At 44.1% G+C, this 26,493-nt stretch overlaps 2 protein-coding genes across 2 annotated transcripts; one reads left to right on the top strand and one right to left on the bottom strand.

The window, feature by feature from the left end:
- Positions 9,983-13,253, bottom strand: LOC110432817 (ethylene-responsive transcription factor 1-like). Its single transcript, XM_021453686.1, has 3 exons — positions 12,715-13,253; positions 10,395-11,287; positions 9,983-10,282 (listed from the first exon to the last, which is right to left on the bottom strand). The coding sequence occupies exons 1-2, from the start codon at positions 13,037-13,039 to the stop codon at positions 10,440-10,442; spliced, it is 1,173 nt and encodes a 390-aa protein (XP_021309361.1). The 5' UTR covers positions 13,040-13,253; the 3' UTR covers positions 9,983-10,282; positions 10,395-10,439.
- On the top strand, positions 21,573-25,284 carry LOC8056013 (E3 ubiquitin-protein ligase AIP2). Its single transcript, XM_002462389.2, has 5 exons — positions 21,573-22,039; positions 23,437-23,650; positions 24,002-24,243; positions 24,664-24,873; positions 24,989-25,284. Exons 1-5 carry the CDS (start codon positions 21,881-21,883, stop codon positions 25,136-25,138), a joined length of 975 nt encoding a protein of 324 aa, XP_002462434.1. The 5' UTR covers positions 21,573-21,880; the 3' UTR covers positions 25,139-25,284.

The following is a 26,493-nucleotide window of genomic DNA, read 5'->3' as shown; positions in this document are numbered from 1 at the left end:
GTGAAATGTCTGCATTTTTGTGGGGCAGAAAAAGAGATGCCTTTGGTTGGCAAAACTTCCATACTGCCAGATTTTACGTAGTTTCAGAAGGTGCCACAATCTGTGTTTTCAGTTCCGACCACGGGACCTATTTCTGAATTCCTGATTGGGTGTATCCATGTCATCCATCCTCGCCATTTTCTCTGTGCACATGGCGATGGCAACGGAGTCCGCACCGAGCCATGCATCGACCCTGCTACTTTCATGTCTAACTGTATAAAGTCTTTTGTTTTAGAAAATGTATAAACCTTTTTTTTGTTTAGAAACTCTCTTTAGATGCCGCCGCTAGCCATGGAGAAGACAACCTAGACGAGACGACGGGCCATCAGCCATGCCTGATGCGGTGATGATGCCCCGCCGGCTCGCCGATGAGTGAGGAGGACGAAGGCGTAGGCACCAGAGTGCTGTTTCGCGTGATATCTGGGCGTCGTTGCGAGCTTTTTGCGGCTTGTGGACCTGTGGGGAAGGGAATGGGCGACGAACTCGATCGGGGGTTTAGTACCAAACCGGACAGCGAACTAAGCAAACAGATTATAAGAGCAACTCCAAGGGAGCTGACATTTAGACATTTGGAGTTGGCATTTGTGGTTTTTTGCAAAGTCCCAAATACAAAAGCAAAGTCTAAAAATAGGAGTACTCCAAGGGACTTTGCAAATCAAACTTGGCATTTGTCTAGGTGGATCCGGCAAACAAATTTTTTTAGCGCGAACGAGTTCCTCGTGCCGTGCGCGGTCTTCTTTTTTCCTGCGATCTTATTTTCCCGCGCGCCGATCTGCAGTCCTTCGCCGCCTCCAGTCCTTCGCTACCGATCTCCAGTCCAATCCTTCTCCGCCGAAGATGGAGACATGGAGACATACCCGGCTGCTTGGTTGTCCATCTGTGCGGAGGCCGATGAAGGAGGGTGGCCTTGAACGGACAAAGGCCGGCGTGGGAGGGATGGCGGGCTGCCTTGAGTTCATGGCGACGGTCGAAGCGATCTGTTTGGCGGCGGCGGCGTGGGAGGGGACGATCCAAGATGGCGGCGCGATCTGGAGAAGCGAAGGGACCGCGGCAACCTATTTGTGGCGCGAAGAAAAGTCCCACCGTGCGGGAGTACGTCACGGCCACGAGAAACCCGCAGATACACCACTTGCCAAGCCAAGGAAAGTTTGGCATTTTTGCCAATTCTCCTTCTCCAAATGCCAACTTGCCCAAAATGCAAAACTCAAATGCCAAACCATTGGACCCCTCTTTTTCAGTTTTTTTGGCAAATTCTAAAATGCAAAACCCATTTGCAAACTCCCTTGGAGCTGCTCTAAGCTGAGCTACTCTAACCATATTTTAGATGTAGATTTGGACCTAGAGTTACTAAAAGAAATAAAACTTTTTGCGCATGGTATAGTACGATCTAGTAGCGGATACACGAGACGAAAATGTCAAAACACTGCTCGCTGATTTGTTGTGAGAGAAAAACACTGTTCAAAGCTCAAGCGAACATATTACTTCTTTTTATACCCTCTTTCAACTCCTATTATCATTTTTTATTTCATCTCTAATATTATCTCTTGTCGCCTAAACAAGGATATCCCAAACAAGACGGAAGCCTAATTGCTCATATACACGAGACGAAACTTGTGCACCGGTCCTAGGCATCCTAATCTCCTTTGATATACTCTTTCAATTCCCTTACTTCAGTATATGTCTAGCGCCTGGACATCCGGTGTATGAGTGCGTTACGAATCCTACTCGCATCTGACACACGAGCCAGTCCGTTACAAATTCCGCCCGCCACTCCCATGCACGGGAGCCCGTCTGGCCGGCACATGGTAGGGAATAAAATGGAATCAGTGTCCTTCACTTCCATCGCACCCCTGTTGCCAGTTCTCTAACGCAGCTAGTTCCCCTACCATGCCCTTGTCAAAAAAAGAGCATAAACTATTTCAAATGCAACATTGCAAACAAATATGGAAAAACTATATTGTGCAACAGTGGATTGTAAATATTGCAATATCATAAAAATATATATTGCAACTTTGAAAATCATGCACTGCAACATCAAAAAATACGTTGCAACAACAAAAAATAAGTAGTGCAACATCGAAAAAACAAGTCCAACATCGCAAAAAAATATGTACTACAACATCAAAAATTATGTGTTGCAGCTTCAAAAAAAACTTCAGTTGTACTGCAACATCACAAAAACATTTGTTGCAATGACCCAAAATCCCATTGCAACATTCAAAAATCATCTGTCGTAATATGGCAACAAACCTATTGCAATATGAGAGAAACAATAAATAAATAAAAAAATCATACGAAAAACTGCCCCTCGACGAACTTACCGGAAGGGAGGAGGGAGGAGGAGGGAATAGGAGCCATCCAAGGCCTTGTTTAGTTCCCACCAAAATCCAAAATGTTTTCAAGATTCTCCGTCACATCGAACCTTGTGGCACATACATAAAACACTAAATATAAACAAAAAAACTAATTACACAGTTTTCCTATAAATCATGAGACGAATCTTTTAATCTTAGTTAGTCTCTGATTGGATAATATTTGCTACAAACAAACGAAAATGCTACAGTGGCGAAATCTAAAAAAATTCATGTCTAAACAAGACCCAAATCAACTCCGGAGACGCCAAATTGGCGGTTAGGCCCGCGGATGCACGGTTGATGATGTGGCCGGGATTCAGGCCCTGTCGAAGAAGTTGAGGGCCGGTCCAAGACAAGGCCCTTTTACTTGAGCCCACGTTTAGTTAAGGCCCGTGCCGTCCGCCTCAGGCGTTGTCGGCATTAATTGGCATTGCCTGAGGCCGGAGCCCGGAGCCTTGCATGCAAATGCGAACTCCTCCCACCCCTCTACCCTCTAGCCCCTAGGCAGCCTCAGCCACGCTCGTCGACGACGAATACGGACCAGCGGGTGAGGCCTTTGTTTCGAAAAAAAAAATCGGATTTTGCTACCGTAGCACTTTCGTTTTTATTTAACAAATATTATCTAATCATGAACTAACTAATCAAAAGATTCATCTCGTGATTTACAGACAAACTGTGTAATTAGTTTTTGTTTTCGTCTATATTTAATACTTTATGTATTTGCCGTAAAATCCGATGTGACGAGAAATCTTGAAAACTTTTTAAATTTCGGAGTGAACTAAACAAGGCCACCCAATCATGCGCTGTTTTTGAAAACTTTTTAAATTTCGGAGTGAACTAAACAAGGCCACCCAATCATGCGCTGTTGTCGTCTCGTCGCAGCAACAACTAGAGCACGAAAGAACGTACCTACGTACGTATATATATATATATATGTTCTTGTGAGGCTGCAACCCTGAGGGGGGGATCAAATTTCCCGTCGACACAAGTCGGCTGAGTGGCGGAGTGCTACACCGCTACCTATGCTTACGTCGCATCGTCGATCGTCTAGCCTTACATAGGCCTTCTTTAGTTTCTAAAAAATTTTGCAAAATTTTTCAGATTCCCGTCACATCGAATCTTTAGACGTATGCATGAAGTATTAAATATAGACGAAAATAAAAACTAATTACACAGTTTGGTCGAAATTGACGAGGCGAATCTTTTGAGCCTAGTTAGTCCATGATTAGATAATATTTGTTAAATACAAACGAAATTTCTACTATTCACATTTTGCAAAATATTTTGCAACTAAACAAGGCCATAGGGGACTTATTTAGATGTGAAAAAATTTTGGATTTCGCTACTGTAGCACTTTCGTTTGTTTGTGGTAAATATTGTTCAATCATAAACTAACTAGGATCAAAATATTCGTCTCGCGATTTACAGTTAAACTATGTGATTAGTTTTTGTTTTCATCTATATTTAATGTTTCATGCATGTGCCGTAAGATTTGATGTGATAGAGAATCTTGAAAACTTTTTAAATTTCGGGGTAACTAAACAAGGCCAGGCTTCATGAGTCATGCTGCATGCAGGGCCAGCTAGGAGTATATCGAGCACGGCTCCATTTATTAGCCGCTAATAATTAGCATAGCTTATAGCATTAAATATTAGCTAGCTAATTATTAGCTACTACTAGAGATATATGATGTAATATATCTGTTTCTCGAAGCTTAGACTTCTAAAAATCTTAGTATTTTTTTCTAGAAATTCGATCAAGATTTTAAAATTTTGACTTAGGACAACTCGAACGAAGGGAGTAGCGAGATAAAGTAGTTGTTAGTTGAGTATTAGCTAACAATTAACTAGACATTTTTAAGGGATCTAATGGTTAACAGCTAACTTTTAGCTACTTAGATCCAAACGTTGCTTATATATGTATCTAATTGGTTGCTTGTATTAACAATTTTAGTCCATATTAGACCTTAGAGCAACTTCAATAGTTTGGCTAAAATTACTAGCCAAATTTTATAGTTTAGTCATTTTGTAAAATAGAAAACTCTTTAAGGAAGAAGAGATCTGCAGCAGCCTTACTATTTCTCATTTTCACATAGCTACGGTCCGTGGTTGGCTTTATATGGCCATCTAAAATCAAGGGATAATCAGCTTTCTATGTTATAAAACTAGATAGTATATTTGTTGGAGCCTACTTTTTGCTATAGAAATTCTAAAATAGCTTCCAAAATAAAAATAGCTATAACTTAAGTCAGCGTACGTAAACGATTAAACATATGCAGTGCCATGGTGTTTGGTTATTCTGATTCTGCACAAGTAAGTCACACTTCATAAAACTGATTTGGTCGTTTATGTAATTTTGTTACACGTATTCACCTTCATATTTTAGTTGAGGTATCATGTTTTAGTAGAGGCTGATATATATGAAAGATGACAATATTAATTTTTGTACGCATCGGCTTGAACAAACCTGTCTAATAGGACCAAATCAGGTGTACTAGCACTAGCTAATATAGTATTGGATCTGTTTTGAACATTGTTGCATAAGAGTTTATATAATCAATCAATATGAATATACTCCACTGCATAGACCTGATACAGGCTAACATGGCAATCGATCAAAGCTTGCGTGATGTCGATTGACCAGATATACATGACACCAACGCAAAGTATGCACGAGCCACGACTGCACGATCAAGTGATCGTACTCTCTTTCTTAAAATAAGTCTCCATGTCACATTTCACATTTCGAGAAGTCAATTATTCTAAACTTAATTATGTTTTAAAAAAATACTACATTTGTATATCCAATTATAGATTTATTATACAAAATATTACACATGATTAATCTAATAATATTTATTGGGTATCATAAATTTTGTGTATATTTAATTAAAGTTGAGATTATCCTAAAATAAGTCTCTATCCCATATTTTGAGAAGTCAATCAATCTAAACTTTGAGGAAGAAAATAAAACCAATATTTACTGTAACTATATAAATATTGTGATTTTTAGTATATATTTAATCAAAGTTCATATCGTCTCCTCAAACAATACAATATATAGAGACTTAGGGGGTGTTTGGGACTGCTCCACAAACTCTGCTCCACAAACTCCACCATAGAGCAGCTTCACAAAAAAACTGGAGTTTGTGGAGTATCTCTTTAGGTGTTCTCACAACTCCACCTTTTTTCCTCGAACTGAGTGCGTGGAGCTGAAATCGTTTGACTAAAAAACATGGAGCGAAGCTGAAAAACATGGAACAGAGTAGTCTCAAACACGCCGTTGGTATATATTTTAGTACGAAAACAGTATGTCTCTATCTCTGGCTGCGTGTGGTGGTGCTAGTTGTGCGCTGGGGCAAATCCGGTCCCGGCCGGCCAGCCGGTGAAATGGTGTGTCTCTAGTACGGAATATAAACGGCCCTAGTCTATAGACGGTACGTGGTCTCTGATCTGAGGCGCTGACGAGCGCTAATTAGCCATCGTCGTCGGCCGTTAACCGCAACAAACTTGCTGCCACAATCAAGCACGTCAGATACTGGGAAACACGAGAACGAGTACAAGTCCTACCGTAGCACCAACACATAGTGGCACAATTTTCAGCCAAAGGTGTATTAATTGATAACCGTTTGCGATAGAAAATATACGTAGATAGCCGTTGGCGATAGAAAATATACGTGTCAGCGCGTGTGGACACAGGATTTATACGCATCAATACGGTGCCGATGAAACAGTGCAGATATAGCAAGTGGGTCGTCCTTGACTATGTACATGTGGGAGGAGTCGGAAAGTGAAGCTCGCTGCAAGGGCGGGTGCAGTGTACTCAAGGATTGGGGTTAGTTGACGAGAAGATTAAGAAACCTCCAATGCCATGCCATGCCAGTTCGATGCATCTATGTTTAGTTTATACTCATTCTTACGCTAATGGAGATAATCTAATCCCAGATAATGTCGAAGCAAATCTAATGGAGATCGATCGGTACACGACAAACCCGGTGACTTTAGCCAATTCTGCTGGTCACGAGGACAAACGAGGGCGAGGATCGACTGAGGAGTGAGGAGGACCCATTTTGGAATACGAGGATATATCACGCACAACTCTCAGTCTCTGCAGGAAATACAACTGTTTTACATCCAAATTCCTGGAAAGAAATCATAACGAATCATTCCCCCGATCCAGCACTTGTTCCCAAAAAAAAAAAAAAAAAAAAAAAAAATCTGAAGACTTTGGACAAATTGCCTCCGGCGATTACTTCCTCCTCCTCGCAAATTCGCAATCGCAGCTGGATGCATTGCATGGGCACCCGATGCTGGCGAGCAGAGCGGGTCCATGTCCATCATCGTTCGTGCAAGGAAAGAAATACCAGCTTGTTTTGTTTGTATCCTGGCAATAGAAAGAGGCCTGCCGTACCCCATTGGTGATACTATCTGAGAGGGACGTGCTCTCAGTTCATTGAACCTACTATACTGTGCTAATGGCAGTGGGATCCATCGTCCTCGCGTCCGTCCGTGGCAATCAACAAGTGATGAGCCAACTGAAGAACGGAGCATCGTGCTCGTGCGGTCCTTTTCCGCGCGCGCGCCCAAGTGCTCGATGGCCACATTATTGCGCGCGACGACGGCCACGGCGGCCCTGTGCTCCAGGCCGCGACGTTTTGTCTCTCGTAGAGCCTCATCCACATCCATCACGCGCAGGTACTACTTTCAATGTGAAAAATGGTCTACTAGTCGATAAGATTAAGATGAGGATCGATCAAAATATCCAGCCCCCAATGGAGGTTGGTTTCAGTCAATTCCTTATGGTAGACTGATTTTTCTGTCGATCGAGGTTCCGCTTCTGTGTTTTTAAGGATAGATAAAATTCAGATTCAGATGAATGTATGTAGCCACTTGACGGAGACTATCATGGTGTTGATATTCTTCAGCGAATCTAGGTGGTCAAGTTGGATTAGGATAGGAACTTGAGTTTCCTTCCTTTGTTCCAAGTCTTAACCGTCGCCGTACTGTAGAGCTAGCGTAGTCTAAACAATATGTGAGTTGTTATGAACGGCTATACTCATTCATTTAAATTTACGAATGTTGGAGGCCCAAATGTTATGTTCTTTAATCTAAAAAGGATAAAATTTAGAGGATGTGGTTTACACCAGGGAAAGATTAGATTAACACACGTAAAAAAAATCCTCATGGTACCTTGTCAAATGTTCAGATTTGCCTAGTTCAAAGAATGTTGCATCCTACTTTTGCAATGTCAAACTCAAGGCTATGATGGTTGCGCGCCCCCTCCACATGTCGTCACAGAAAGAAGAAGGATCCAAACTTAGGGTTCTCAATCACCGACGGATTTAGAAGGAGGTTTGGAGATGCGGCCACGATATGGCGGTGTAGTAAAGCAACAAGGTCACTGCCAGCCTCAGGTACCTCACGCCTCGAGTGGTTAGAGGAAAGAGTGGTCACGGAAGGATAGGGTCAAGAGGACGACGGACAGTGAAGGGAGGCAGGCAACACGATGACGTATTAGGAGACATCGGTGGATGAAAGGGGAGGGCCTACACGACAAGCGGTGGAGGAGGCACCAGATCGATCATGAATAGCCGAAGAACTAGTGGGATGAGGGCACCAATGTAGAGGAAGACAAGGTCATTGGCTCCTCAATCACATAACCGGCTGCACCACAATTCTCCCCAATACGAAAACATATATCTCGCAAGAAATCATCCCATTTTTTTGACATGTCCAAGATGCATTAACAACTTAAACATTATTCACTACATCAGGGGAAGAAATGGATGGTGAAGAAACAGTTACGCCAATCAAAACTAGAACACACAAACACAAAAACAATAAAAAAACACTAGCTTAGAGGTGATTTGCATCGCTTTAAATGGGCATTGGGGCATTGGAGGCATATATTTTAATTTACATGGTTTCTTATTAGCTCAGCGTTTACAAGTTGGAAACTTGAGCAAGAGATATAGACTTCTCCACACAAATGATTGCCCTCGATGGTCCAAGGTTTGGAGTCAAATTTTCTAAAAACAATAATGTTGTAACACGACTGTTTGTTTGTCCGGAAGCGGCCACAAACACCTTTAGAGGTAGGACGGGCCTCCGTGCGCCGCCATCACCACCAATACCTGGCAGCCTTACAAAGGGAGGGGCCTAACGGTAGCGGCTGGATAGCGCGGCGAAGGCAACGGTTCGACCGGTGGCAAGCTCGATGATGGTGGTGCCGCCGAGCAGGTAGAACCGAACAACCGGTGAGTGGTGCTGGTTGTGGGGGTGACAGCAACTTAGGTCACTAGCGGATTGGGATTAGGGAAGGATGGAAAAGAAGCGGCGAGGGTGGACGGCTGGTGGTGAGGTCGCTGGCCAGGAAGCCTACAGCCAACGCAAGGTCGAAGGTGGCGGCAAGCAAGAAGGAAGAGGTAAGTCATCGAAATTGGGATTAGAAATGGTAGGGAAGGAGCGGCGGGTGTAGGCGGCCGACGATGAGGTCATCGGCAGCCGGAAGAAGGTAGGAGGTGCCAAGGTGATAGTGAGGAGAGAGGAGGAGGAAGATGAACAACATCGGGGCGGTAGCTGTGCCATTGTGAAAACCCACTTGTGATGGTCTGACTTCCTTAAACCGCAATAAATGAGCAGGCTCTGTCACTGACGCCATGGCAATAATTCCTTGACGACCACAACTGACAGCATAAGCAACAGCCAGAGGCCCAAGTTGGCCAATTTGCTCGTTTTCCGTTCAAATATTTTGACAAAAAATCAGGGATAAAGCAGACTTGCTCTAGTCTTGCAGTCGCATTAATATTGACACTTGCCCAAAAGAAGATCACTAGGCATGTAAGGCCTTGTTTAGTTGTTGTTCGAAAAAATTTTAGAGCACTGTAGCAATTTATTTGTATTTGATAAATATTGTCCGATCATAAATTAACTAGGCTCAAAAGATTCGTGTCGCAAATTATAGGCAAACTGTATAATTAGTTTTATTTTCGTCTATATTTAATACTCCATGCATGTGTCTAAAGATTCGATCTGATAGAAAATCTTAAATTTTTTTTGATTTTTAGGAGAAAGTAAACAAGGCCTAAGGTGAAAAAGATATGTGAACAGCTACTACAATTCGATTCAAGACTTGTTTTTTGGTCTAAAAAGTTCTCAAGAATTCGGCTTTGTTTATGGCTGTACTATACCTCAGTGCCAAGCTTGAAAAGCAAAACCAGATACCAAATCCAGTGTGCGATTCACCACCTTAGCTTGGGGTCACAGTCCAAGATAAAACTATCTGTTCCAGTATCCGTCTGCAGCATAAAAATGTCTTTGAGCATAAAACTATATAGCACAGAACCCGCCCAGGTTCAGCTAATGGCTCGACCACTGGCCCTTAAACAACACAACTCCAGCCCAGCCGGAATCTAACGCAAACTTAATTAATTAATTTATTCCCAGCAAACAGCTGAGTGAGACAAACAAGCATACACATCAGCAAACCAGCAAGCTTGATTAGGTCATCCAGATCTTTCTCGATTTCTGGTGCCACAGATCGTCGGACTTGGCCGGCACCTACCATTTCCCGAAAAGAAATGTTGCGTAGAAAGCGAAGTCGAGTGCTTCCGGACAAAGAATTGCAATACATAAGCACACCATATATATATATACACATAACATGCAGTACGCACACTACAGTCCAGCAGGCATAGGCAAGGTAAATTATTGAATCAGTCTCAAACTCGCTTCCAATCATAGACGCACCACGCAGCAACATACTATAAACATGGTCATAGAGTTCAACTGGCAAAAGCATATATATGTAATCTACCATATATAACTACCGCGACAAAATGTAGCGGATTCAACTGGCTTGCCCCTCCAGCATCACCACAGGTAGGAGCCCTGGCATAAAAATAAAACGAAGCTGAGAAACTCCATTCACGGCAGAAGTAAATCTTCTACAAGAGATGTGCGCGGTGTGGGGAAAACAAAAAAGGCAGTATGGGCGCCTTACATTTTTTTGCTGTTAACACGCCACACTGATAATAACCATAGCTTCTCAATAAGCACCAGCTGCCATGAGCAGCTCATCAAGGCTCCAGATATCCCCATTGCTTGCCCCATCCTGTGGTAGAAGGCTGTCCATTGATGCATCTGATGAGCTGCTCTCAACATAAGGCAATGGCTGATAGTTCATCTCAGGATCAAAACCAGGCATGACTTGTGCGAGACTGGGGGCGCCATTTCCCTGAAACATGGCTACACCATAGTTGTTCCTCATTCTCTTTGACTCTCCACCTTGCATGTAAGATGCTGGTATAGCATTATTGGGAGCAAAGGTGTAGCCTGAGGTCATGGTGTCATCGTCCCACCCAAAGTCAGAAGAGCCATAGGAGTTGCTGTTCTGGTCAGAAAGCATGTTAGTCGCAGATCTCTTACTGGGCACCAGAGGTTTCACTGCAGGGAGGAAACTGGCAACCTCAGCTGGCTTCACAGGAACCTTATTGTCATTGAACGCAAACATTGCGAACAAATCATTGTTGTCATTGTTCAGGTTACTGAAAACCTCATCAGCACAGGCCTTTGGGGGTGGAGCTAGCTTTGTTGCATTTGAATCAGTTGGCTTTGCAGTTGACTTCTGAGCACCTGGTACTTCATCAGGAAAATTGACCTTCGCTTTCTTTCCACGGATCTTGCGAGCTTCAGCATCGTATGCCCTAGCTGCCTCCTCAGCAGTGTTGTAAGTTCCAAGCCAAACACGGACGCCCTTGCTAGGGTCTCTGATTTCAGCTGCCCATTTGCCCCAAGGGCGCTGGCGGATTCCCCTGTACTGATTCTTCCGGTTGCGCTTTACTGAGTTAGCAGTAGGTCTATCTCCTTGAACATCCTTTGGAGTCATCACACCATCTATAATAAAGGCTGTCTATCAGTCCATCTCAACAGCATATGGAATAGGTGTTTGCAAGCTTTGTAAAGAAGTGAATATACACTTGTATGAGCAGATAATAACACATACAGAAGAACTTCGATAGCCAGTTAGCTACAGATAGTAAAAATACAATCAATATTGTTAGAAGGACAAACCATCATCTAAATTCATGGTAATCTAGTATGCAATATTATTATTGAATTATCTCAGCATCTAAGAAAAGGATCCCCCACTCCAATAGATGATGAATTTATATATTATAATAGACAATTTATATGTTAATCATGGTTTCCCGTTTTATGTCCCAGATTCACGAAATTATATCATCAGATAAAAAGCAGGTGACCAGGAATTGGACACAATCCACATCTAGCATGAATTGTTTGTAACCAACCAATAAGTACTCTAATCGTAGGTAGTTTGTTCGGGTAGCTGAATTGGAGAATAGTAGCAAACAACAAAGAGGTTGAAGCATAAATAATGTCCTTTTCTCGGACAAATTAAGAGTATAAGCAATCTCTGGTACACAGAATGCCCATGAGCATATGCTTCCAATAAACAGTTTGATGCTCTATTGCAATCAGTCACCTTTGAAGATCCATCAAGATCTTCAATTAACACAGACTAGAATACCTTTTTTACCTACTTAACTTAAGAATCACGAACGTGTAAATTAGAATCACTCAAATTCTTGTCTTGAGCCCCCCCCCCCCCCCCCCCCCACACACACACACCAAAAAAAACAGCATAACCTGGATTTAAAAAAATAAAATTGACAGATAGAAATTTAGACCTGAAGGTAACTACCTATAAGGAGATAACAAGGGAAAAATCCAGAAATTCTGAAATTAACTAAACATCAGTCTGAGTAAGGCACCCAATCTAAATACAACTAAACTAATACCCTAACAAGACATGCATGTACTTATTGTCTTATTCTCATAATTGATCAATAGATCATTTATGTTAACGGTAAAGTTATATATATAAAAAAATCAACAAATCTTCCTTGCATAAATCCCGGGTTAGCACAATGATCTACATAACACAGAGCAAGCACATGCACTACCTTAAGAACTAGTAGTAATAGTTTCTCCATTTGCAGCATATATTACTCCAGACAGAGAAGCTAGCAGATTGCATATAACATACCAAGGCAGCCGTCATCAGTTCCCACTGAAAGTCTGAACAGCCTTGCCCACTCCAAGCTAACCAAAAGAATATAAGAGAAGCACTGTTTGGCTGCACCGCAGTTCCATGGAACCCCAGTCCTCTCCTCAACAACCAAAGGAGATTCGAGAAACAGCGCCGCAAAAGAGTCATCCTTCTTTCGCCCGTCTAACCAGTGTGCGTGCCATGTAACGAGAGAGAAAAAAAAAGGTAGCGACTTTAATGCGGTGCTCACCAACTGCAGGGCGCGGCGCCTTAGCCGCGGCGGCGAAGGCAAACCTCACCGGCTCCGGCGGAGCAAGCTCCTGGACCTCGTCGTCGCCGCCTTCGCCGGCGCCGTCCACGTCGTCATCCTCGCTGAGGCCGCGCTCGAACTCGCGGAAGTCGGCCTCGAAGTCGTCCTCCTCCTCCTGGGGCAGCGCTCCCTTCTTGCCGGGCCCCGGCCACAGCAGGTCGGCCGTCACGCGCCGCCCCTGCTGCTGTTTCTTCTTGGCGGCCGCCGCCGCAGCCGCCACACCGGACGGCGGGATGAACCCCGAGAGGATGGCGCCGCCGCACATCGCCGCAGCAGCGGGGTGGTGGATGGATTATTGGTGTGGCGGACCGGACCGGGGGAGCGGAGGGCACGAGCGGCACAGTGACGAGCTTGGGGGGAAAAAGGAGGCCAGGCAAGATCTTTGTGGTTGCGGGCTTGCGGCACGGCTTTGGCTGCCCCCTCTGGCTCTCGGTGAGCGGGAAGGAGTGTGGGGAGGGGGTGGGAGGCTGGGCGGAGTGGGGGAGATGGTAGCTGGCCACGCCCCGCTATATAGCTGCGACGCTGACGCACTACTGGACAACGACACCAAAGGAGATAGCTGCGGTGGGGCCCGTGCCACTCGCCTCCCCTATACCTGGGCAACGGGCCGGCCCGGCCCGGTCCGGCACGTTGCCTAACGGGCCGAGGGGGCCCGTCGTGCCCTGCGGGCCGTGCCTTACCGGCCTGCGGGCCTGACCTCCGGCCCAGGCACGGGCCCGTGGGCCATTTTGCGTACCGGGCGGGCCCGTCAGGCCGGGCCAGCCCATAGCCCGTTGAACAATAACATATCAATAAACACAGATTTAAAAGCATATTTCAAACACATTCATCAATTCATCACTTCATCAGTATAAAGAACACATTCAAATACATATGACAGATGTAGAGAATAGATTTAGATATTAAAATGAGTTATTTTATACAATGTTGTTATTTGACGGACCGGGCCGTGCCGGCCCGCGGGCCTGAAGTGCGGCCCAAGCACGGCCTGCAGCCCCGTGCCGTGCCAGCCTGAGCCCAATGACTTTCGGGCCGGGCCGGGCTAGGGCCGGGCCAAAATGACGGGCTTCGGGCCGTGCTCACGGGCTCGGGCTGCATGCCCAGTAAAGATGGCAACGGGCAGAAAATATCCGCGTACCCGCGGGCATCCGACCCGGCGGGCGAGGATATGGGCACGAATCTGTGCCCACGGACACGGGCGCGGGCAGAAAGTTGCGCCCAACGGGCATAGTTTCACAGGTAAGAAAAGATCATGCCCGTACCCGCAAACCCGCCAAACCCGCACTGACATGTGGGGCCACTGTCGAGAAGATATATAAAGTCAGATGCTAGGGTTTTCTCATCCAAATTCCCAATTCTACCACTCCACCACCAGCCGCCGTCACTTCCTCCCCTCACCCCTGCGACTCCGCAAAGCCGCCTCCTTGCTTCGTGAGCCTGCGACTCCGGCCTCCCCGCTCGAAGGCTCCTCGCTCCACGACGCCATCTCCACTCCGACAAGCGCGGCTGCTCTGCTCGCGGCGCACACCGCTCTAGGTCTAGGACACCGTCTCCACTCACAGCTGGCCGGCTCCTCAGAGTTCGAGACCCTACTCGCTGCATCCTTGATCCAGGACGCCGCCTCCGCTCTAGACCCCACTCGCGCGCCTCCAACCCAGACGTCGTCTCCGCGGTGCAGTCCATCGCCTGTGCAATTTCAAAGGAAAGTTCACTTGTTCTTGATGCCTCCCAATAAATCTTGTGCCTCCCAATAGAGGTATTTGCTGAGTATACGGGCATGCCCACGGGCAAGCTTTGCCCGCGGATAGCGGGCACAGACACAAGTTGCTACCCGTGGCGGGTGGCGGGCGCGGATGCGGGCATGAGATTTTGCTCGCGGGCACGGGCGTGAGATGGCACTATCCGCGCGGATTTTATCCGTTGCCATCTTTAATGCCCAGGTATAGCCTCCCCTGCCGCCTCGCGTGTGCTGCTGCTCTCGCTTCGGCGCATTCTTCATCTCTCTTCTTTTCTCCTATAAATAAATATATTTTTTACTGTTAAGATTAATGTTTGACCATTTAACTTATTTAAAAAAATATTAATAAATATTATTTATTTTTATGACTTATTTTATTGTTAAATATATTTTTATAATAATTTATTTATTTTACTATTTGCAAAAAAAAATTAAATAAAACAAATGATTAAATATAAATCATACCGATCAAAGCAATGTGTTTATTTGTGGAACGGAGGAAGTAGTATCTTAGGCCCGTTTGATTACTGCTGCGAAGGCGCTGTTTAGTTCCCGAATCATTGTAAAATAACTAAGATTTTTCATCATATCGAATTTTGCGGTACATATATCAAGTATTAAACATAGATAAAAAAAATAATTAATTACACCGTTCGTCTATAATTAGCGAGATCAATTTTTTAAACATAGTTAGTCCATAGATAATAATTGTCAATTATAAATAAAAGTGTTACAGTATCATTTTGCAAAAAAAATCACCAACTAAACAACGCCTAACTTTAGTCCTTATCATATCGAATATTTCGACATATATATAAAGCATTAAATATAGACTATTTATCAAACTAAAAATATAGATAGAGACTAATTTATGAAACGATTTTTAAGTATAATTAGTTCATAATTAGATACTAAATACAATACACATGTCCTAATAATAAATTAATTAGGTTTAATAAATTCATCTCGCGTAATATTGACGGTATCTGTAATTTATTTTTTTTTAGTATTCAAATATCCCATAAATCACCTCATGTAACATTTGATGTGACACATATTAAACTTTAAGACTTGTTTGGTTAGAGAGAGTAAAGTTTAAAAGGTGTTGTGGCACATTTGTAACTATAATAATTAGTGTCCAATCATAGACTAATTAGGCTTAACAAATTATCTCATAAATTATTCTCTAACTGTGTTTTTAGTTTTATAAATAATCTATATTTAGTACTTCATGTATATGTTCAAACATTCAATGTGATAAAAGTTAAAGTTTACCGCTTGAAATCAAACGGAGCCTTAGAGCATCTCCAGGAGTTTGGTATAATTTACTTGATATGTTTGATCAATGGAAATGGGGAAGATCCTTCGTCTCGAAAAAAATAGATCTAGCAAGTTAATAAAAGAAATAGCAACTTTAAATTTTGTTATCCTCCAACAGTAACCTATAATAGCTTTCTAAAAATTAAAAATTTATAGTAAGGTGCATATCTACTTGTTATTTTTTGGTTTTCTAGTTTCGATCATATCTTTTACTAGAGAGATGAAGAGTTCACTCCATTTTGCAAATTTATGAGTTGAAGAGGATATTTGACAACTTTTATTTTTAAGTACCTCTTTTATCAAACTGTTAGAGAAAACTTTTTTTTTATAAAAAATCAAGATACGAAGTTGTTTTACCAAACTGCCGAGGACGCGCTTAGTCCCTGCAATCAACACCCCCTTAAATTCACCTCCAACGATCCTTCCTTCCTCTTTTACCGAAGCACAAAAGGTCATTATAAGAGAGAAAAAGGAGCACTAACCCCCGTAAAACACGTGACAGTTCTGATCAAAGCGTGATTACCATGGTGATATATAGTACATTTTTAGATGGAAATAACTAAAGTACCTTTATAAAGGTTATTTAAATAGTTCTAAAATATTCTCATAATAAAATATCAAAGTACCAAGTATTCGGAAGGTTGGCTTGCATGGTACACTTGTTTTAATATATATATATATATATATATATTCTAACCAAAGCATTGTACGAATCTTCGCTTTCGATAAAAGATATCTGCTTTTAGATTAGTCATTAGTCACACAGACTAGCTGTTCACGTGACGACGCTCTCTAGCTAGCCTGTGCCGCCGTGTACTACGGCGTGTAGCACGCCTAATAACGCTAGTAGCTAGCTACTCTTCCTCCCTGCTTTGCGCCCATTCATGATTCGTGAACGACAATCTTGCTGGTCTCATGTACCAGTACGTATGCAGCTGCTCGGTTTCTCTGTTTGGGACGGGATTCCTGGCAGAGACGTACGTTCGTGAGCACAAAGAGGAAACTGAAACCGGCTTCGGCCGAGATGTCGCGGCGACTGGCAAACGCACAACGCCGCAGGCAGGAAACCGGCTATACTATGGGCCTCGCAAAGGCAGTTTTGGGGTTTTGGAATGGAGGAGCGGCTGGCTGCCGGTCGACGTGTTGTGTTGGTGTCGATTGCCGAACCGGCGGAGAACTGCCGCTGGAGGCTGGAGCCGCCGAGCGGCCGCCGGCGAGCGAGATCGTCGGGTGATCAGGCTGGAACAAACGATCTTGACGTGACAGCCTTCTTCTCGACTGCTCCGATGGATCCTGCTTCTCCTCCGATCCTTTTCCTGATGAGTAGTGAGTACGTACAGCACAGCGCGTGTTTATGTCGTCTACTAACTAACCTTCTCGTAATCCATACGTGTACGTAGCGTCCTCCATCCCGTTCATTCTGTATACCACGCCATTAGGCGATCGTCAAGGATCTAGCAAGGAGAAATACAACAAAAAAAAACTGCGAAGAAAATTAATGAAAATGTCCCGGCTGGCAGTTTGGCACCGTGCATTCCTAATTTTAAAAGGTCTGCCGAGATCGGTAATTGTTTGGTGCGGTCATCTAATTGTACCATATCCATCAAAACCGTAAGATTCCTGCAGAGGCTTGTCGTTTTCCAAGCTGTAATAAAGCATAGACACACACATGTACTACGCATGAAAGGATACACTCTAAGCCATTGACTTTGATTAATTACATAAATAATACTACATCTATACATACTACGTCTGGCTTGGAGCTCCAGATTTCGCAGCTAGCACTTGCACGGATTCAACGGTCATTGCGGGCAAATATAATTTATGGTCTTGTTTAGTTCCGAAAAGTGAAAATTTTTCGGTACTATAACATTTTCGTTTGTTTGTGACAAATATTATCCAATCATGGACTAAGTAGGATCAAAAGATTTGTTTCGTGATTTATAGCTAAACTGTGTAATTAGTTTTTGTTTTTGTTTATATTTAATGTTTCATGCATGTGACACAAGATTCGATGTGACGGAGAATCTTGAAAACTTTTTGGTTTTCAGGGTGAACTAAACAAGGCCTATGTCATCATCTTGCCAATACACTAGCACACTACTCCCTCCGTCCCAAAATAAGTGTCGTTTTCACTTTCCGAGAAATAACTTTAACTAAATATATAGTAAAAAATATTAATATTTATATTACATAATTAGTATCATTGGAAAGATCTTTAAGTCTAGTTTTTTAACAAATTTATTTCGAGATATAAATATTACATATATTTTCTACAAATCGAGTCAAACTTGTGGCATAAAAATCTAAAACGACATTTTTTTTTGGACGGAGGGAGTATTAGTATACAGCAGTAGCTAGTCCCATCGTCCCATCGTCGTGTCATGGTGACAAAAATAATACTAATGATAATAATAACCGCACGAAGTTTAGCCCATCCCTTGGACACGGACTCGGCCACATATAAAACCACCAGCAGTACCAGTGGCCTGGTCACCGAACTTTTGCAGTTCATCACGTACTCCCCAACCACATTTTGCGTTTTTTTTTTTCTCAAAATCAATTTGCAAGGTAGGAAACGCGCGAGCGGTTAGCCAACTTGGGGGCACAATCTCCGTGTCCGCATCCGTGCCGTGCGTCACCTCGGCCCCTTTTTTTGTGTCTCGGTTTTGGCATGCGGCATGCCATGGCACTATGGCAGCCAGGAGCACCACAAAAATTAATGTATATATTATATTTATATATGCGGTCATATGCCAATCATTGAACACATATGGTACAATGAATTGAACGAGATGCTCTATAGTATGTTGAGATGTTACCCCCTCCAATTTTCTAAAGTTGTTATAAATCAAATTTTTAAATTTTGACTAAATTTCTAGAAACAAACGCTAATACTGATATTATCAAATTAATATCATTAGATTCATCATAGAATATTTTTTATAGGGTGTATATTTTATGACATAGATGTTGTTACTCTTTTCTAAAAAAAAGTTAGTCAAACTTTAAAAAATGTGACTAATACAAATTCTAAGAATTGATTATTTCGTAGACTCATAGAGTAGATATTTCCTCGGACGGAATTAAATGTATGGTGTTGGATTAAACAAGTGGTATGAGGGCAGTCCCAATGATAGAAACCAAGTAGTTTCTATAGCATAGGAAACCTCACCAAGAAACTACTCCTTTCCAACCCATGGTTTCTATAAATTTGTTCACATAAATAGCAACTTAAATGCAACAACAAACACAGGAGGATCAGCTGTGGCAAATATTTTTACAAACAACATGTGGCTTCACCAAACGTGTGTTCACCCACTGACAGTGTCTGATGTCTAATTCACTGGAGAGGAAATGTCTATCGTCCAATTTTGAAATGAAAAGGAACACATCATGAATAATAGGGAAAGGAGAAAGTAACATGCTCTTGCTCGAGGATTTTTGCGTGGACAGAACTATGAGAAAGAACGCTCGTAAGCAAAGAGAGTCATTGCGCAGCAGGCAAGCGTCCGAGCAGCGAGCGTGCGCAGCAGCAGTGAGCCACGCCGGAGCAGGCAAGCGCCCGAGTAGCGAGCGCGCGCGGCAGCAGCAAACCACGGTGGAGCAACAAACGTGCGGCAGCAGCAAGCCGCGGCCGAGCAAGGGCCCGAGCAGTGAGCGGCAGCAGCGGGCCATGCCGGAGCAGCAAGCGCGCGGCGGCAGCGAGCTATGCCGGAGCAGAAAGCACCTGAGGAGCGAGCGTGTGGGTAGCAGCAAGCACGCAAGGGGAAGCTCGTCAGGCGACGGTGGCGCACATGATCTAGAAGCAAGAGGATAGAAACGAGTAGAGTCTTCCCAACGGAATTTTACTGGTTTCTTCGTGTCTTGATTCCAGTGAAGACGTCGTGTCGTATAGAAGAAACCGTTTCATCAAAATCTCTTCTCTTTCTTCATTAATTCAATTGCCACGTCAGCATTTTGCTTAGTTGGCAGTATAATAAATAGAGATAGAAACTATCATTAATATTCCATTGGGACTGCCTGATACCACCAGAGGATATCTCCCTAACCGATCCGATCCTCTGATGAATGTAGCGCGATGTTGAATTCGTACTATCAAACCTGTTATCTCAAAAAAAAAAGAAAACGTAGAAAACCTCTGCTGTTTTATTTAATGCTGGAGGACAAACGTTGAGAAGTGATATATACGTATGCTTGACCTGACTGACATGATTCGTTGATACAGAAATCATGTTCGGCTAATCGGCTGACTCGGCGCATGTGAATTTCACTTGCTTCCGCGAGAGAGAGAGAGAGAGAGAGAGAGAGACTACACGCTCGTACTCCTGTCTTCAAAGGAATGTACAGTTTTTTTTTTTGTTTTCTTAGTACGGAGGGATTACTACGTAGGAGTAGGAGTACTCCGTATTTTTTGAGGTAGTCCTAATCCTCCGGGAATCTTCATACAGCACGTCCCATATGGATGGGCCGGTAGACGTAGTACCGTGTCTCTGGTCTCTTTATCGGAACTGCGAGACCGACCGCACATGTGGTTCTGCTGTACCTCGTTGTGATCTACGGTACTGCTGCTCCCTCCGTTCAAAACGACGATCCATCCCATTTCCCATTCGACGGGGTTTCGTTCAAAGGCCTAAGGCCATGGCCCGGTTTGTTGGCAAATGGCACATCGAAGTTGATGATGGGCGTGCTATACTGTACTTACTAGCGACATCGGCGCGTGGGGACGCATCGGCGACGTGCGTGTTGCAGCGTCCCGCTTTGGGGTGTGCGTGTGTTCCGTTTCGCGGCTGGTTTTCAGACACGTGCCCCGGCCGCCGCCTACGAGCGAGCAGCCAAACCGAAGTGTCCGGTCCCGGGCGGTGTCCCGCAGCAAACAGCTCCGCGCGCGGGCGTGTGCCCGGGTCGCCGTCCCCGAGACTGCAGAGGTGAGGTGAGGTGAGGTAACGGTGATAATTACCACCTAGCTAGCGTCACACACAGGATGGATACTCCAGCTCCAGGACGGCGCGCGGCCGACGTGCCGAGAGTCGACCGGTCTGTTCGCGACGACGACGCGGAGAGGAAAGATAAAAAAAAAGAGAGAGAGAGAGAGAGAGGGAGACGCTGATCAGCTGATGAGGCCCCGGAGGCGCGGGCTCGGTTGTGCCTGCGACACGCTGCTGCTGCCGCCTTCGCGGACCGCGGCGGTGCGAACGTGGTTTTGGTTGGTTGGCTGGCCACGTACGCACGCACGGCCGCACGGGGATGTTGTTGGCTGTGGTACGCGTGCGTGCGCACGGAGAAGTTTCCGATCCGCTCCCGGCCCACGTGCGTGTGCGCTGGAGCCTGGAGGCCGTAGTTACGAGGGCTCAGCTCTGCGGCCCACGCGCGTTGGCTGCTGCGTTTCACCCATGGCCTTGCTATGCCTACGAGGCCCAGGAGAAGACGGTGCAGGTGGGCTATGTTTGCTTGGCGGAAAGTATATGGGCCACAATATATACATTGTCTGGCCTGAACGAAAGGTGTCTTTTTTTTCTTTTGCCGTTTGGAGTTATGAAATACGAGTGAATGGCTTGATCTTGGAAAAAAAAAAATCACGCTCATAGCCGTCCAGTTTCGGCCTAGAAAACGACACACCGAAGTCCAGGTTCAGTACCCATCTGCTACCAGTTTCTCAAAAAAAAAAAACCACATCTGGCTATCAAAACCGCCGTCTCAAGTTAACGGAAGCCAAGCCTCCTCCCCGTCAGTCTCCGGCCCGTCCCGTCGAGCGGCACGCCACCGCGCCTCCTCCCTGTCCCTGGCCAGCGGCCACCGTCCCGCCTACTACCGCGGTGTTTCTTTCCTCTCCTCCAAGCCAGCGCGCGGCGCCCACCTCCGGCATCGGCCTTCTCTCCTTTTTATACCTCCGCCGCGGCGACGCACGCCAGCCAACCTTCGATTCCCAATCCTCCCTACCTATAACCCCCCAAAACTCTCGAAATCACAGGACGCGGATCCAAAACTCAGAGGCCCCCCTGTTGTCCTCTCCCCCACCACCACCACCACACCCTGCTGCCTGCCGCCATGTCGGCGACCGCCACGGACGAGGCCGCGGTGGAGGCGCGCCTCCAGGCGCTGCGGCAGAGGCTCGGGAAGAAGCAGCACTTCGAGGAGGCCGTGAACGAACTCGCCGCCGCCGTCCGGGACCGCTACGCCGGCGCCTCACCCACCCTCCGCAAATCGGTAACGCAGACCCCCACCTCACCTGCCCTCTCCCGCCTCCTCCACGGAGAAATTCTCGTTGCCTTCCATGGGATTTGGGTGGCCGGCACGGCACGGCTGGCTATCCAAAAACCAAAATTCGATGCTGATGGAACCGTAGGCCGTCGTAGCACTGCGTGGACATGGATTTGCTTCGATTGCAACTGTTAAATTTTTAGCCATGGCGTTTCCATAGCAATTAACTAGGGACATTCGCACTTGTTCGTCAATAGTGATGAAATCAAGGCTGGCTTAACTCACTGTGCTACTATGTGCTAATATGGTTTTGGTCAAAACTTTTGATCTTCTTCTTATAGTAACGTGCCTGTTGAATAATGACATGACTTTGTGTCACGGTCCTAGACCGACAAATCTCAGCAACAGCAGTGATTGGTGGTTTGGGATACAACACAAGAGAATCAGAAATAGCAAGGAATCAGAGGCAAGTAGCAAGAACTAGTACATGAGCAGAGTTCAGAGGTAGGAGAAGACAGAGCCTATACTTGTTCTGTTCGATCCCCTCTCCTGGCATCTGCTCTGAAGTCTGAACCTTCATAGCCGGACAACACTAGCCCATTTGGCAGCCCGGTCCGTGGCAGACCCATTTGGCAGCTCAATCCATGACACTTTGCTTTACCCCTGTTATACTAATTAAGGACTGCTCTAACTAAGACCATCATGTTTGAGGTCATATAAAAGTGGCATCACAACCCCAGTATTGGTGGCCATCTTAGGAACAAACTTATCTGCAGAAAGTAGTAACACATGATGTGGGGCATAGGGAGCCATAAGGCCAAGGTAACTTCCCTTGATGTGCTTAACTAAGAGTACATGAAAGATAATATGCTACTCTATGGCACACACATACAAATTCAGATATTTGCCATGGAGCTGCAAAATGCATAGCATCTTTTTCTGGTCATTTGATCTATATTAATGTTATAAAAAAGGTGCGATTGGTGATTCTTTTAACTAGAAATGATCTTGTCATTTAATTTGCATCCTACAGTACAACTATATGCCTACATTGGTATTCTTTTACGTAAAATCTTAGTTATTTGGACTGCTATGGCCTTCAATGTCCTTTATGTTCACTCTTGACTGTTACAAGTGTCATCTAGCAAACACACTAGTAGTGTGGTGGTTGGTCACCGAGTAGTAGTACTAGCCAGCTGGGGTAATGACAGTGGTCACCGGCCTTGGTTACTGTATGGCCCTGTAGGATGAGGCCAGGGTTTGGGGCTTTCTGGACTGGTTTCACTGAGATTTTTTTAGTGCAAAAGGAAAAGCCATGGGGCAGTCCCCCCACTGGTTGATTTTTTTTATGAATGTCGTCTATTGTCTTTGTGTTTATTTTGAGCATTTGTTACTTTCTGCAGATGTATTCGACGGTTTGCCGTGTTGCAACAGTGCTCCAAACCAGATATACAGCTCCGGGGTTCTGGCGTGCTGGTCTGAACCTCTTCATGGGAACAGAGAAGCTGGTAAGCAATCCTGCTGAAAAGGAGCACCTGAAGACCTGCATTTCAAGGGCCCGTGAGCATCTTGATGAAAAAGAAAATGAGGATTCCATGCCAAGCAGCAGAGAAGCAGGTACATAGCATATCTAAAATATTATTGTTAGATTAATAAACAAAGTCTAAATATTTAGTTAGAATGTACTATGGTGAACTGTTATTTATAATGAAGCATCCAAAAGCGTTTATAAATAGTTAAATACATGTGAAACCCTGTATGAAATGAGTAATCTCGTGGTAGTGTTGTAAGAACTCATTCAAATGCTGACCATTTAATTAGATTACATTTGTCGGGTTTATCAAGTTGAGCATATGTAAATACAAAACAAATGTGGGTCTGTTTTTGTTATGCACTTAACATAGCTATATCTCCTCAAAAGTATTACCTATCAATATGTATTTGTTAATAAGATGTTGCTTTTCGCAGACACCAGATTTCTTTTTGAAGGGCACCTTACTGTGGGACAGGAACCTCCACCTCCAGCATGGCTTGTTGCCCAGAATTTAACACGGGAATTGAGCATACTAACTGAATCCTCTGGAGATCAAGATGGGAACAGCAATAGAACAGTGCCTAGAGCCGAGGAGATTACACCTGCTATAATGAACCTTCTAGAATCCATATCAGGCGACAGGGATCTAGAAACTGCTTTGGAAGAATCACTGCAGGTGTGCATGAATACTTATTACTAATCATTTCATGAGAATCCACTTATTTAGTACACTGCTAGGTCTTTTGTCAGTGCACACTGCTAGGTCTTTTAACCTACTCAACTCTATGCTTCTGATCTTTAGTTTGTCCAATCTCATGACAAACTACCCTTCTAGACCTAATCTGCACTACACTAAAGTGATAGTACTGGTAGTCTCATCATGTTTTGATGGATGGGGAAATAATTCTCTTTAAATTTGTTATTATCATCTTTATCGGACCTTGCATGTAGTGGCAAGGATCTAGCCGTACAATTTGTAGTCAAGCAGCTTCTCTCTGTGACAACTTTCTAGCTCTTCCATGTAAGTCTGCTTCAGATAGCTGAAACTGTAATAGGATGTGAAAATACTGATCTTGAGTTTACATTTTAATGCCAGGGAATCATTGAGCATCCACCAAGAGCACCCCCGGCTTCAAAGGAAGTTGTTGCCAATCTACCTGTCATTGCTGTTACCGAGGAAGTCATCGCTAGATTGGGCAGTGAGACGGAGTGTGCTGTCTGCCGTGAAAACTTGGTTGTGGATGACAAGATGCAGGAGCTTCCTTGCAAGCATCTCTTCCATCCTCCTTGTCTGAAGCCATGGCTGGTAAGTTCTTGTGAACCCTGCAAAATTAAGTAGGTAGATTTGGAGTAGAGGAGCATCATTGTTGTAAACTTGTAATCAGTGTATCTAACCAATTGTGATTTTTTGTTTCATTTAGGATGAGAACAACTCCTGTCCTATCTGTCGGCATGAGCTGAGGACGGATGACCATGTGTATGAGAGCAGGAAGGAGCGTGAAAAGGAGGAGGAAGAAGATAGAAGGGGTGCGGCAAATGCTGTCAGGGGTGGGGAATTCATGTATATCTGAACTCAACAGTACCATAATGTAATCCCTTTGATGAACTTTGTGATTCTCTGACGCATTACAATTGTACACCTCTTGTTCTCCACAAATACTATGTATGTCGCTTATTACCTCTGATCTGTACTATGTGCTGTCTGTGTTTTCTTTTATCGTGGTGACTAGATCAACAACATAAAGTCGATATGTAATCATAGTATGTCGCTTTTGATCGACATAGAGCAGTAGCATAAGTTGTGAGGATTGGTTAGCACGATAATCAGAGCTATAATTATGTTTGGTCAGAACTATGATCGACATAGGCCTAATCTAAAATTTTCAAAGAAACTTACAACGGAAAATTAGTATGGACCAGATGTTTGGTTTCAAGAGGATGTTTGGTTTTGACACCGGATTTAACTTATAGCGGAAATTAGTATGGACCGGATGTTTGGTTTTTAACCAGATATGCCTGGTTTTGACATCGGATATCTGAGGAAATCAGATGTCTGGTACTCTGGTCTAAGCGGACCCCCTACTAAATCTACAAGAATTACAACCGAGACGAGCAACAAAATGTTACCAAGTCTTGTAGAGAGATGGAAGAGTTGACCTCAATGATTCCTGCACCCAAATATACTAGCAAGGATTTCACAAGCTCGAATCGATAAGAACAAGTAGAGCATTGCATACGGGCCTTGTTTAGTTCTTTTTTTTTTAAAAAAAAAATAGATACAGTAGTATTTTCGTTTGTATTCGACAAATATTGTTCAATTATAGACTAACTAGGCTCAAAAGATTCGTCTCGCAAATTATAGACAAATTGTGCAATTAGTTATTATTTTTATCTATATTTAATGCTCCATGCATGTGCCACAAAATTCGATGTGATGGGAAATCTGAATTTTTTTTCATTTTTTTTGGGAACTAAGGTCTTGTTTAGTTCACCCAAAAAACAAAAAGCTTTTCAAAATTCTCCTTCACATCGAATCTTGCGGCACATGCATGGAGCATTAAATATAGTTAAAAACAAGCACTAATTACACAGTTTGCCTGTAAATCACGAGATGAATCTTTTGAGTCTAGTTAGTCCATAATTGCATTTCGACAACTGAACAAGGCCTAAACAAGTCCACGATTTAATCCGTGGTTTGGCCAAACCACAAAGAAATATCCAAACTCCCGTGTTGAGATAACCACAAAGATCGGAGTCTATTTCACCTCCTTAGCTCTCCCAAGTGACCACGAAGTTCACTTGAGAAATCCACCAAGAACAATGGGCAATATTGTCTTTCCTGGACGGATCCACAAGTTGAAAGTTCTCGGACAACTCCTTGTCAACTAGGATTCAAGAATCCAAGAGTAATAAACTCAAAGCAAGC

The sequence above is a fragment of the Sorghum bicolor genome, chromosome 2 (assembly GCF_000003195.3).
Source record: "Sorghum bicolor cultivar BTx623 chromosome 2, Sorghum_bicolor_NCBIv3, whole genome shotgun sequence".
NCBI classification, from domain to species: domain Eukaryota; kingdom Viridiplantae; phylum Streptophyta; class Magnoliopsida; order Poales; family Poaceae; genus Sorghum; species Sorghum bicolor.
Note: the sequence above shows the minus strand (reverse complement) of the source record. Positions and strands in the feature narration are given on the sequence as shown.